This window comes from Zootoca vivipara, chromosome 7 (genome assembly GCF_965207765.1).
Source record: "Zootoca vivipara chromosome 7, rZooViv2.hap1.1, whole genome shotgun sequence".
Classification (NCBI taxonomy): Eukaryota; Metazoa; Chordata; class Lepidosauria; order Squamata; family Lacertidae; genus Zootoca; species Zootoca vivipara.
In genome coordinates this window covers 5,952,678-5,966,574 of record NC_142590.1, presented here as the reverse complement: position 1 = coordinate 5,966,574, position 13,897 = coordinate 5,952,678, and the positions used below count along the sequence as shown (strand labels likewise).

At 40.3% G+C, this 13,897-nt stretch overlaps 1 protein-coding gene across 2 annotated transcripts in view; it reads right to left on the bottom strand.

The window, feature by feature from the left end:
- RALGPS2 (Ral GEF with PH domain and SH3 binding motif 2) overlaps positions 1–13,897 on the bottom strand; it is a 93,040-nt gene that overhangs the window by 63,911 nt on the left and 15,232 nt on the right. For both annotated transcript variants that reach the window (XM_035121307.3, XM_035121306.3), the window contains exons 2-5: positions 9,865–9,996; positions 9,364–9,471; positions 5,121–5,171; positions 532–615 (exon numbers count right to left, since the gene is read on the bottom strand). In XM_035121307.3, coding sequence (XP_034977198.1) covers positions 532–615; positions 5,121–5,171; positions 9,364–9,471; positions 9,865–9,921 — 300 coding nt within the window. In that variant the 5' untranslated portion in view covers positions 9,922–9,996. The remainder of the gene's footprint in view (positions 1–531; positions 616–5,120; positions 5,172–9,363; positions 9,472–9,864; positions 9,997–13,897) is intronic.

Here is a 13,897-nt window from a genome sequence, read left to right as displayed (position 1 = left end):
GAAAGAACCTCGCAATGTGATTGCAGGGCTACAGGACAGTAATTCAGAGAACTCAAAACATAGTAGGCTGAAAAGCAATGGAGCTCCATGAACCATACATTGGGGTGACCTACATATACAAGTCCATACCTACACCTGAGACTACTGTTCAGGAATCCTAACAGTCTAGAGGAAAGAAATGAAAAGGCCTTCATGTTTCTGATATTGTCAAACAGTTAGGAGTCAGAAATTCTTGCTGATCTAATATAAAATACTGGATCCCAATGCATCTTCCACCCATTCCTTCAGTACACTCTCCAAACATGGTCAATTCAGGGATGTAAATAACAAGCTAGCTTATTGAGAATAAAGTTTCAAAACAGTTTTAAAACAGCTAATTATCATACATGCAGCCAGAGAGGAAATCCAAAACACTATTCAGTCAAATACACAGTAACATTTAACAAAAGAAGTTGCGTTTTTTAAAGCTTCATGTAAATGGAATAATTTGATGTACACAGCAAAGGTGCCACATGTACACAGAAAACTTACATGGTTGAATCTTCTTGTAAAGGCAACTGCATTTGGTGCAGAACTGTATTTTTCTTTTTTATTCCAACCGCAGCTTGACAGTTCCTGGATTAACAGTGAGAAATAGTTTAAGGCTGATGTAACTGTTTACCCACATTTTGAAACAAGGTAGGATTTTCTTATTTTATTATCAGTGCAGTTAACACAGTGCATCAAATAAAACACAAAACAACACTTTTCCTAATGGTTGCCAATAAGACTGCAATTCTGATATATAAATGTGAGTTCTTTCCTCTTAATTTTATGAGCTCCAACTGAACTTTTTAATAAGTTATAACAGCATATAAGATCCTTCAGGCTTGCAAAGTAAAATAACATGGAGCAAGATTTGGCTTGACACATACTTCAACAATTTTTTAATGGACTATTTAATGGGGAAATTAACCATTAAGTACAGAACTGACCACCTGGGACAGGAATAGCTACTGAGCTGTCACCTGGTCATGAATATTTAAATTTGCCCAATTGTGTCCTTCAGCTCTGTCCACTGATTCTTCCAGCTGCGAAATGCCAGAAATGATAACTGCATCTATTATGTCCAGTTGATGCGTAACAGGAAAACAGTATTGTCAGTGCTTGATTCATACAAAATGGCAAAGTATTGCCATTTGCTGAAACCTCACACACCCATCCCTCACTTCCTGATTTGATCAAACACAACTTTTCAGTTGCATCTAAATTGTGCCAACTATGGCATTTGCAAGCTGTCTACAGACCATAACTAGAAATCCACTTCAAACAAGTAAATGAAGGAGAGCATGCAAAAGTGGGAGGGGGAGGTATACAAGCCTGAAGCTTCAGAATAAATGGCCAACGTATGGGGATGGGAGCTGTTATATGTGAATTGAGCCACTGAGCTCCTCAGGTCACTTGATCACAATGGCATCGTTTACACTTCCTTGCTATCTATCCTCCCAAAGAGATGCGTGCTTCCAAAAAGAAAAGAAAAGGCGGGGGGGGGGGGGATTTTTCTATAATGCAAAGTATGTCTAAAAATTTTACACTACAAGAAAAGCCAAGAAAACTGATTACAATAACTCTACAACTCTGCCTTCCAGGCTGTGAAAGGATCTAAAGAACACTGTGAAGATGGATCTAGCACACAGCAAGACTTAGTGGCCAGTACTGTGAATAATCACGCCCACTTTTACTCTCAACTGCATATTCCATATTTGTTATCCACAGCAGGGTATCAAACCAGTCAAACTGACTGGTCAAATAATTAAGCATTTCAATAATTAAAATAGAAAAAAGGGCCAATGCTAATCACCAAAATGTTTATTATGAAACAACACATTTAAATTACAAAAAGGGTTTTTCCTTTTAGTTTTTCACAGGGGTGGCCAACTTGCTGCATTATTGCCATTGGCAGTCTGTGGAAGTCCTGGACCATTGTAGGAGAGCTTGTCATCCTTGCTATGGCATTAAATCAAGCCTGCTTTTCTGCCTCCCTCCAGCACCATACTCAGTTTTAAAAACCGTCAAGAAGTTAATTGCAAATTACTTTAGAACAACGCCCAGACATTGCTTTTTCAGCAGTGAACAGAAGATGACTGAAGTCCCTTCAGTCAAAAGATCCAATCAATTTAGTAATAAAGGTTGCCCGATGAATTTAGCATGGTTGGGAATGAATGCTACATCAATATAAACTGAAATATGGCTGTTGATTCTTGGTATTCATTGGTACTTGACAATATTTTCTTAAACTCTCAGATTGGGCAGCTAACACAAAATACAAAAAATGCTTATTCATATGTGCTTAAAAGAAAATAGTCATATGGGCCATGTTTTCAATCACAATTAAAATAAAACTTGCCTAGACCCAATTCACTGATGTTGTAAACCCAAAAGCTACCTATCAGACTGGATATTGACATGCACCAGACTAATTGTTACTGTGAAGCTGATCTGAATTATATTCCATCCCAGAAATTAACAGGGACATGAAGTGCTTGCATATTAAGTTACTTAAAGACCAACTAAGTTTTTATTTTGGTATGAGCTTTCGTGTGCATGCACACGAAAGCTCATACCAAAATAAAAACTTAGTTGGTCTTTAAGGTGCTACTGAAGGAATTTTTTTATTTTACTTCGACCCAGACCAACACGGCTACCTACCTGTAACCATATTAAGTTACTAATCTCTTTCATATCTTATACTTCATTTATAAAAAATCCTTCTAAGCTTTGAACGTGATTCAAAATCAGCATCAAGTTAATGATTTTCAACATGCTAGCTATAGCAGGCATAAATTGCTTAAACACCTTATGGCTTACAAGTCAAAGATGCAACATGTCCCCACAGAATAGAGGGGACTTCACCTGTAAAGACATCTCAGAGTATAGGCTTGGTCTGACTCAGGAGCTCCTAAGTAAAAAAAAAAAACTTGCTAGGGAAACGACACACTCTCCTTACCACTGGTCTAGCCCAGGCATAGGAAACCTTCGGCTCTCCAGATGTTTTGGACTACAATTCCCATCATCCCTGACCACTGGTCCTGTTAGCTACGGATCATGGGAGTTGCAGGCCAAAACATCTGGAGGGCTGAAGGCTGCCTATGCCTGGTCTAGCCACTGTAGGTTCTGCACCAAGATCTAGTTGCTGACGCTACCTGCAAGGAAGCTACCAGCTTGGGGAGTGGGGGCTTCTATGTGGAAGCTCCCTTGGGATGGCAGCCAAGATGTTCAGCCAAGATAAAAGCAGTCACTCACACTCTTTTTCTGGTTATTACAAGTGCATTCTACTTCCCTCCAGGTCCTACCTGCTGCTCCACCTTTCCTGCTCTATATCCCTACAACTGCATTTTAACACTATCAATTCTCTGGTAATTTTTGGAGTTTACAAGGATGCCAGACTGAACACAGGATTGCAGCACCTCACAGACTGTCCAATGCTAACTGGAAGATCAACATTACATACATATGCATTAACACTATTTCTCAAAAGCAGATTTTATTAGTAAAAATGCTTTGGATGCCAAATTCTGCTGATTTGATAGGTATGAGGAGCTACGTGTTCTAAAAATAGGAAATGATTAAGTATTGAGACAATGAAACAATAATTCCAAGATAAACAATTTTGCTCAGGACTAATTTTGTTAAAGGAGCAGTGTTCATTAATTTCAATGATAAAACATTAACAATTATTTCAAACCATCTCTATGATGTATTTTATATCTGCCAGGCTATTACAATAACCCTTCTGTAATCTAGTGTGAAAGCAGTATTTACCAAACTGAGGTACAGTGTTAGTTCCTTATAAGAAACTCCTTTTGGAAGACGTTAATTTGATCTGGAGTGTGCTTTAAAAGGTACACACAATTAAGTATATCACAAATACTGCAAATCCTTAAAGTAAGGCAAGTTAAGGACATATTCAGAGAAAACAAAACAGTCTAGGCTGGATTTGTTACACTAAGAAACTGCTCATTTCACAGCAGCTTGAAGGCCATCATTAAAGGATGCTTACGAAAGAACTGCATTTTCATCTTTAAACAGAATAGTTATTCATGCAGGAATAGCTTTATCAAGCTGGACACCCCAAAACAAAACACATCTGTTTAACCCACTAGTGCATGATTTCATTTGAGAAAGAGAGCAGAAGTCATTTTAAAATAAAGCATGCATGCTAGTGAATGCATTTTTTTTAAAAAAAAATTAGTTTATACTTTTAGGAAATGAAAAAAATGGTTTGTACTTTGCTCTGATCTAAAATTATTCATCATTTAGAAACAACTACCTTCATGTCAGTGCTACTTTGCACAGTCAGGACAGAAAAAGTGCCTGTAAAAACAGTCCACAGAAAATGGAAGATGAAACTTGAGTAGAGTTCCACAAAGTAAATACAGTATATGCCTTTCTTCTCAATGAAAATGTGTGTGATTGTGGGTCTGACCATACCTACATTTGTTTGAGCACCACCTACTTAATGGAGTGTGGCCGCTGAGAAGTTTTCCACCAAGATAATGCAGCCATCAGCCTGAAAAAGCTCCCCACCCCATCATAATCCAAAGTTTGGCCAAATATCCAATAATTTCCGATCCTGCTCCAAGCTTTCTTGAAAGCAGAGATGACTTGGGGGAGAATAATAATTAGTGGTCACCACAAATTATGGCTGGCTAATAACTTCAGTGCCCTTGTATCAGTAATCTTCAACTTTGTTATCATGGAATGTTTGGAACAGGAATTAAATATTTTCTCAACATTCAAACTCACTCAGAAAAACTATATATATATAAAAATTGACCTGTCTCCCTAGAGGTTCAATTCCATACCAACTATAAGAAGAACTGAATAGCAAAAGTATACTTCATTGTACCGTTTTCTTCCTTTGCCTACCAACTAACAGTTCACTGGTCAACCAAATTACTCCAGATGACACCACTAGGTACCATTTTAAAATTATGTAACATGAAACACAAATTATTTGTACATATGCATACACACACTGGCACACATACTTAGTTCCAGAATATATGCATGGGTTGACATAATAAGGAAACCTGGCTTAGATTTATGTAAAATCAAAAGGTTATATAAGAAAAACTTACCTCGGGCTGAATAGCTTTAAATACAGGAATATCCATTAGTGTTATCTGGCCCTTTGAAAGAAAGTGATAAGGAAAGTAAGAGTTGTGTCTTTTAGAAATGAATGTTTCAAGATTGGGCTAGCTTTTTATTATTAAATACTAGAGAAATGGCCATCATAAAATGGTGTGCCATCTCATTGTTCCCTGACCCTACAATGAGCCATCTCTGCTTCCTGGAAAAGAGAAAATCAACAGTGGCAGAGGCTTAGATCATGGGCAGGCAAACTAAGGCGCTGGGGCTGGATCAGGCCCAATCACCTACTAAATCCAGCCCACGGATGGTCTGGGAATCAGCATGTTTTTACATGAGTAGACGGTGCCTTTTATTTAAAATGCATCTCTGGGTTATTTGTGGGGCATAGCAATTCGTTCATCCCCCCCCCCAAAAAATGGTCCGGCCCCCCCACAAGGTCTGAGGGACAGTGGACCAGCCCCCTGCTGAAAAAGTTTGCTGACCCCTGGCTTAGATGCTAGGAATCCAGAAGAGGAGTGTAAACTGATCTAGCCTTTTCAAAGACAGATCTGGATCATTTAAATGTTGGAAGTACAACAGTTGAATACAACTATCGTGTTCATCACATGGTAGAAAACTGGCTGGATAATCACATTTAATGTCAAAACAAATCTATATAAATAAAAATGTAAATGTCTGTTTGTTACTAATCTATGCTCTCCGAAAGTACTTGACCGATTGCTTTGAAATTTTGCCACAACGTTGCGTTCGTATACGCAAGTGTTTTTATATACCTAGATTATATAGATGTCACACCTGTGAAAGGTAAAAACATGATTTTTTAGAAAACCAGCGCCATCTGCTGGATGTTAAAGCAACACAGCCGAGGAAGCTGCATCATAATCTCAGGCCTCAGCTGCTGCCATTGGCTAAAGACTATCTGTGACATCACAAAAAACATGGCAACCTACTGAATATAAATGTGCAAGCACGCAGAGGCTGCTGGGAGTGGCTGTCTGGCGGGCGGGGGCCGGATCCTGTCCCTTCATCCGCCGGAACCCGCTGGGGGAACGGGAACCGGCCCAGCCCTCCCCAAGATGCACATGGGGTATGCAAGGGGGAGAGAGGGGGGTCAGGGTGGCGAATGCCGTCACGCAGGAGAATTATAACGTTACACGGCAGAGGGAGTGTTGTGACGTCATGCGGCTGGGGTGGGGAACGGGGGCACTGATGGGTTTGGGGCCCATGGGTTTGGGGAGGATGAATGGGTCGGGACGGGGTGGGGGGACTTTCCACAACACGCATGGGTGGGGGAGTTACTTATTTAGCAGACTGAGCCACAGCAACACGTGGTCGGGAACAGCTAGTTATATCTAAAATGTTAAGGAATTAGTAAGAGGGAAGATATGGAGGTCTCGTACACCCCAGGTAGTGTGGTTGCTGACCTTGAGCCAGACATCTTGGAGAGTGAAGTCAAATGGGCCTTAGAAAGCACTGCTAATAACAAGGCCAGTGGAAGTGATGATATTCCAAGCTGAACTATTTAAAATTTTAAAAGATGGTGCTGTTAAGGTGCTACACCCAATATGCCAGCAAGTTTGGAAAACTCAGCAATGGCCAGAGGATTGGAGAAGATCAGTCTATATCCCAATTCCAAAGAAGGGCAGTGCCAAAGAATGCTCCAACTACCGCACAATTGCGCTCATTTCACACGCTAGCAAGGTTATGCTTAAAATTCTGCAAGGCAGGCTTAGGCAGTATGTGGACCGAGAACTCCCAGAAGTGCAAGCTGGATTTCGAAGGGGCAGAGGAACCAGAGACCAAATAGCAAACATGCGCTGGATTATGGAGAAAGCTGGAGAGTTCTAGAAAAACGTCTACTTCTGCTTCATTGACTATGCAAAAGCCTTTGACTGTGTCGACCACAGCAAACTATGGCAAGTTCTTAAAGAAATGGGAGTGCCTGATCACCTCATCTGTCTCCTGAGAAATCTCTATGTGGGACAAGAAGCTACAGTTAGAACTGGATATGGAACAAATGATTGGTTCAAAATTGGGAAAGGAGTACAAGGTTGTATATTGTCTCCCTGCTTATTTAACTTATATGCAGAATTCATCATGCGAAAGGCTGGACTGGATGAATCCCAAACTGGAATTAAGATTGCCGGAAGAAATATCAACAACTTCAGATATGCAGATGACACAACCTTGATGGCAGAAAGTGAGGAGGAATTAAAGAACCTTTTCATGAGGGTGAAAGAGGAGAGCGCAAAATATGGTCTGAAGCTCAACATCAAAAAAACCAAGATCATGGCCACTGGTCCCATCACCTCCTGGCAAATAGAAGGGGAAGAAATGGAGGCAGTGAGAGATTTTACTTCCTTGGGCTCCTTGATCACTGCAGATGATGACGGCAGGCACAAAATTAAAAGACGCCTGCTTCTTGGGAGAAAAGCAATGACAAACCTAGACAGCATCTTAAAAAGCAGAGACATCACCTTGCCGACAAAGGTCCGTATAGTTAAAGCTATGGTTTTCCCAGTAGTGTTGTATGGAAGTGAGAGCTGGACCATAAAAAAGGCTGATTGCCGAAGAATTGATGCTTTTGAATTATGGTGCTGGAGGAGACTCTTGAGAGTCCCATGGACTGCAAGAAGATCAAACCTATCCATTCTTAAGGAAATCAGCCCTGAGTGCTCACTGGAAGGACAGATCCTGAAGCTGAGGCTCCAATACTTTGGCCATGAGAAGAGAAGAATCCTTGAAAAAGACCCTGATGTTGGGAATGATTGAGGGCACTAGGAGAAGGGGACAACAGAGGACGAGATGGTTGGACAGTGTTCTCGAAGCTACGAACATGAGTTTGACCAAACTGCGGGAGGCAGTGCAAGACAGGAGTGCCTGGCGTGCTATGGTCCATGGGGTCACGAAGAATCGGACACGACTAAACGACTAAACAACAACAAGAGGGCTTAGTCACAAATACTAAATTCCATCAGAAAGCTTAGCAATTATGTTAAACTATAATAGGGGCTATACATACATACATAAAGGTAAAGGGACCCGTGACCATTAGGTCCAGTCGTGTCCAACTCTGGGGTTGCGCACTCATCTCGCATTATTGGCCGAGGGAGCCGGCATACAGCGTCCAGGTCATGTGGCCAGCATGACAAAGCCGTTTCTGGTGAACCAGAGCAGCACACAGAAACGCCGTTTACCTTCCCACTGTAGCGGTCCCTATTTCTTTATCTACTTGCACTTTGATGTGCTTTCGAACTGCTAGGTTGGCAGGAGCTGGGACCAAGCAACGGCAGCTCACCCCGTCGCAGGGATTCGAACCGCCGACCTTCTGATCAGCAAGCCCTAGGCTCTGTGGTTTAGACCACAGTGTCACCCGTATCCCATATAATTAATATACCCTTTTACTCATTATCTGCCCTCCTCACATATTTATAGCAAATAATCCTAACAAATTAGAAAAAATTGAAGAAATGAAGAAATTTCCTCAGACAAAAAAGACCCAACCATCACAAACCACAGGCATGGCTGTTCCTACCCCGGGAGACGAAATAAAAGGCTTCAGAAAGTCCTGTCTGATTCTTCTAGAACAGGCATGGGCAAACTCAGCCCTCCAGATTTTTTGGGACTACAACTCCCATCATCCCTAGCTAACAGGACCAGTGGTCAGGGATGGTGGGAACTGTAGTCCCAAAACATCTGGAGGGCCAAGTTTGCCCATGCCTGATATAGGAGAAGGTATCATCTCTATCAGGAATGTTCTCCAGCACAATCTGGTAAATTATGTGATCATGCTATTTATCAAGAAAAGAGATGCCGGAACTGAGTTCAGGTAAGTTCAGGTAAGGCAGCCCTGTTTAAGGAGCAGCCCTGTTTAGGGAAGCTTTTAATGTTTGATGGATTTCTGTATTTTAATGTTTTGTTAGAAGCCGCCCAGAGTGGCTGGGGGGACCCAGCCAGATGGGCGGGGTATAAATAATAAATTGTTGTTGTTGTTGTTGTTGTTGTTGTTATTATTAGTTCCGGCTTTAAAAAAAAGCCCTGAATGTAATAAACATTAGGAAGGAGAAGGTAGGTGTAAACAGGCAAAGAGAAAATTGAATAAGGCTGGACTCTTATACAGTTACCTGGGAGTGACTCTTACTAACCTTAATGGGGCTTCTGAGGAAACATTTAAAGGATTGGACTGTAAGACTATTAAATTAGCAAAACACTTACTTATTAATTACTTACCGCATATTCCTCAGGCGTAACCTTTAGAACATCAAATACCACTGCATCAAAACTTTTCTTCAGTTCAGCAGAACCTTTGTCACTTAATGACTCTGAGCTGCTACTCTTCTAAGAAACCAAAAATACAAAATTGAAAATGTGAATGTATACATGCTTCAAATCTGAAAGAGAGGCCTTGGTAAATAAAAACATTTCAGCCTGGCGACTAAAAACTGACGATGATGGCGCCAGGCATTTTTTCCTGGGGAGAGCATTCCACAAAGGGATTCCACTAAAACATTTTGTTTTCATGTACCTAGACTGTACCAAATTTTAGAGACACCCTTTTCCAAGTTTTTAAAAAACAGTTTTAAAAGTTTCATGATCCCTGCTTAAAACACTCCAGCAAAGAACAGGAACTTATTGTGTACCAAAACACATCCTTCCTTCAAGCTGCACTGTTGTATGCATATATTATGTTCCTGCATATATTTTTTGAGTTGACTGTTGCTGACTCCTTACCTCTGAAGCAGTAGCTGCAATATTAACATTGCTGGGCTGCCCATTCATTAGGTCCATACTGTCCACACCATTGGTTTACTGCCCTACATTTGCAGCGATGGCTTTACTGATTCATCTTCAGAGTCATCACTCCTAAAAGAAAATTTAAAAAACAGCTTATGGTTCCATAAATCAAGAAAGTCAGACAGATCATCCAAAGTGTAACATGTTTGGCCAATTATGGAATTACAGAAGACCTCAATCAAGTAAATATACCATATTATGCAACTGATATTGTGATTCCCTTGCAATCCAGTTGACCCTTCAGAAGATTGTGGCAAGATTATCTGGATGATACACAATAGAAAATTAGATCTAATTGGTTATTTCATGCGACAAAGTTCAATTTTGAGTGCACTATCAAATAGTGAAGTATTTGTGCCAAAATAGTAGAGGACCTGAATTCCATCTGTATGAATACTACATGTGCTTTTAATTTAAGACAGAAAATCTTAAAGTCTCTGATGGTTCAGAAGAATCGCTACAGAGAAAGGGATAAGGGGGTAAGATCTTGTTCCTGCTTCTTGGTCTTCCTGCTCCCATCTCCTGCCTCATCCATGGAACAGAGATTCTCTGCCCAATAAGAGCATGTGGCTGCCAGAGGCTTGGCCAAGAGGGAATACAGCCTTTAGGCCTAAAAAAGGTTCCTCATCCCTGAATTAAATTAAACAAAACCTGAAAGTTCAATAACATATATATGCTTATAAAATTGGTTTTATAAAAGTTGTTATTCTTAAATTGATTTGGGATGTTTTATGGAAAGAGATTCAAATTATTGCAACTCTAATGTTATTCCCCTTATCTTAGGCTGCAATGCTATAATTATGGCATGGCCCTTCCCAAAAAATGGCTGCCAAACCTCTTCTGTTCTGAACTGTGGAAATTAGTAAAATAAATAAATAAATCATATAGTCCGACAGGCACTTGGTAACTGCTCTCATTTTATGTGCACAATTATTCTGTATTTAAGCACATGTATGATATATTATGTTGTAGTCTCATTACAATGCTGGTTGCTGCTTTTAATAGGATTTTCTTTGGCAGGAAAGCAGTTTGTGATGTAAATAAATAGCTTTAAAGAGATCTAAATAAAGGAATACATTAGCTTGATTATCACCAATTGCTTAGCTAATCGGAGACTATTAATGCATTAAGTTGTTTATTTTAAGAGTGCTGCTTGTTTTCATCAGTTTACAGAATGCATATTCATGCTGCTGTTTAGCCAACATCATTTTAAAATGAGAATGGAAACCTTTGATAACTGCACATTTACAAAAATAGTTGGTCTGCCTTCTACTTGATGCATTGCTGCCACCTTGTGCTGAGAACAAATCCCAACAAACTTTTATTGGTCCTATTTCATAGTGATTTCCTGTGTAATTATTTTTAATCAGATATTGGTCACATTCATATTATTAAATTTGATCTTATTAAGCTGAGATTTGTACGCAGCACTTTGTTTCTTCCTTAATGGAATGAAGCAAGTAAAGGAAGTAATCTCTAATTAAACAGCTTCCCATTTCATTCAAACTAGGAAACTATGGCTGCCACATTCAGAACAAGCTAGGATATTTAACTACCTTCAGACTCTATGGTTTAATATACGGACTTGTTCAAAAACCAATAAGCAAAGTTTCCTTGTTTAGAGGAAATTGGGGGGGGGGGTGCCTCAATCTAAGCATGTTTAAAGAGATTCACTTTAGGGCAAACAAACAAAACTCACTTCCCTTATATTGGTGGGGTCTGAACTGAAAGTGGCAGTGACAGACCAATAAGGAGATCCTGTGGAGATTGTTCTCCAAACCCTCTGGAGCAGATTTTGAGGTTGAGGGTATGTGGGGGGCTGCAGGGAGCAGGGTGGAAAGTTACCCTGTGCAAGGGCAAGACTCTTGGGCACACTGGATAGCAGCATTCTGGGCCAGAGGAGCCAGGACAGCAGTTGCCGACCTCCGAAGACACCAAGGTGGCTGTGCACTGAATGATTCCTGCCACTCCCCAGAGGAGAAAGAGGAGAAAGAGACAGGAGGAGATGGACTTGGAGGAGTCTTTTCCTGTTCTTGACCTAACCCCTTCAGATCCAAGGCTACTAACCATGGATAAGTATGCTGAGTGATAACCCACTTGCTACCTTCCATGGAGATGATATCACAGAAAGGGAGTGCACCCTGGAGAAGGCAAGCTGAAAGGAAGGAGTAGGAAGTATTCAAACCATAAGTTTCCTGCCTTTGTAACCAATCCCGACAATATCCAGATAGGCTCCAATACACAAGGGGAGATTCCAATAGGCTTTGGAAGGCACAGTGGATAGAAAGATTCCTGCCACTTCCCAGAGGAAGAGAGATGTGGTGGTAGTAGGTGACTCTCTACTGAAGGGGACAGAGGCAGTAGTGTGCAGAGGAAACAGAATGTCCCGGGTGGGATACTATCTTTTCCTATATTATACTATAAAAAAATTCCTTCAGTAGCACCTTAAAGACCAACTAAGTTTTTATTTTGGTATGAGCTTTCGTGTGCATGCACACGAAAGCTCATACCAAAATAAAAACTTAGTTGGTCTTTAAGGTGCTACTGAAGGAATTTTTTTATTTTACTTCGATCCAGACCAACACGGCTACCTACCTGTAACCTATATTATACTATATTACACTACACAGAAATGTTTAAATGTTTCTTTGATTGTCCTTGAATCTTCCCACCACACTTGCTATCCCCTCCTGTCACATCAATGTGGTGTGCCATGCCCTTTGAGAACCTCTGATCTAGAGAGGGGTTTCCTACTTTCACAACTTCCTGAAAGGAGGCCATCAACACATATGTGCCCAGTGATGTTATTCCTTCTTGAATGCCTCATTTGTGATGTGCTTTAATAAAAACAAGATTTCCCTCTTAGGGTGGATCTACACACAGGGAAACCCCCACTATAAATAAGTCAGAAATTAAACTGTTGTAACAAAAGAAAGATTGCTTTGCTAGGATAATGGCAATTCCTCCTGATTCATCAATGTACCATTTGCTGTATCAATGCTTCCTGTATTGGGGATGTTTAACTCCTTTCATCTTTTTTTACGACATGCCAACTACAAAATAATTAAAAATAGTCTTATTTGATTTAATTCTCTGAAATCCTACACAACTAGACTTCAAAAACTCTCAACGTTTGCAAAGATGAGAACTCTGTGACCCTCCAGGTGCTGTTGGATACCAACTCCTGTGAGCTCTAGCCAGTATGGCCAATGGTGAGGAATAATAGTATTTGTAACCCAGTGTAAGAGGGAAAGACCTCCTACCTAAGTGATACTTTCTAAAAACCTGGAAAAGTGGAAGCTGCATGCTTTACCTTCTAGGGAAAAGCTATATTCCCAGGCAATATGATTCTATAAAGAGGTTTATCCAGACAATTCAATATTGTAAAGGCTCCTTATTTCAGCCTTTATACTATAATAATATATATTTACAAAATATATTTTTAGAAAGTTGTTTGTCTCTTTACTCTCTATGCATTTAGGCACCTCTTAAAATATCATAATCATATTTTGCATAATGGTTCCTAAGATCAAACAAGAAGTTTCTGTCAGGTTTCGGATACATTCTGAATCAAGACAGCCAACTGAACCTTTCAAAACTACACTGATTTTTTTGGTTTCTTAGGATTCCCAACAAAATCCAGGAACTTTCTGCTAGTATAATAATAAAACAGGGTACAGTAGATCAAAAGTCAATAGTCCATGCAAGTATCAATTAATTTCCATCCTCTGTTAAATCCCAAAATTCAGTATTCAAGCAGGCAAGGCAGGCAGGCAGAGCACTGCGTATTTCCTCTTCTAGCCTCACATTTTAAGCATCCTCTTCCCCCTCCCCACCTAACCTCGGCTCAGAGCCTTGGTTATTGTCACAGTCAGGAATTCAAACATTCTAACAAGGTCAAACTGAGCTGCAAGATAACACCCAGACACTGCAATCTCTAAAAAGCATTCCCATGAGGTTCACACTGTTC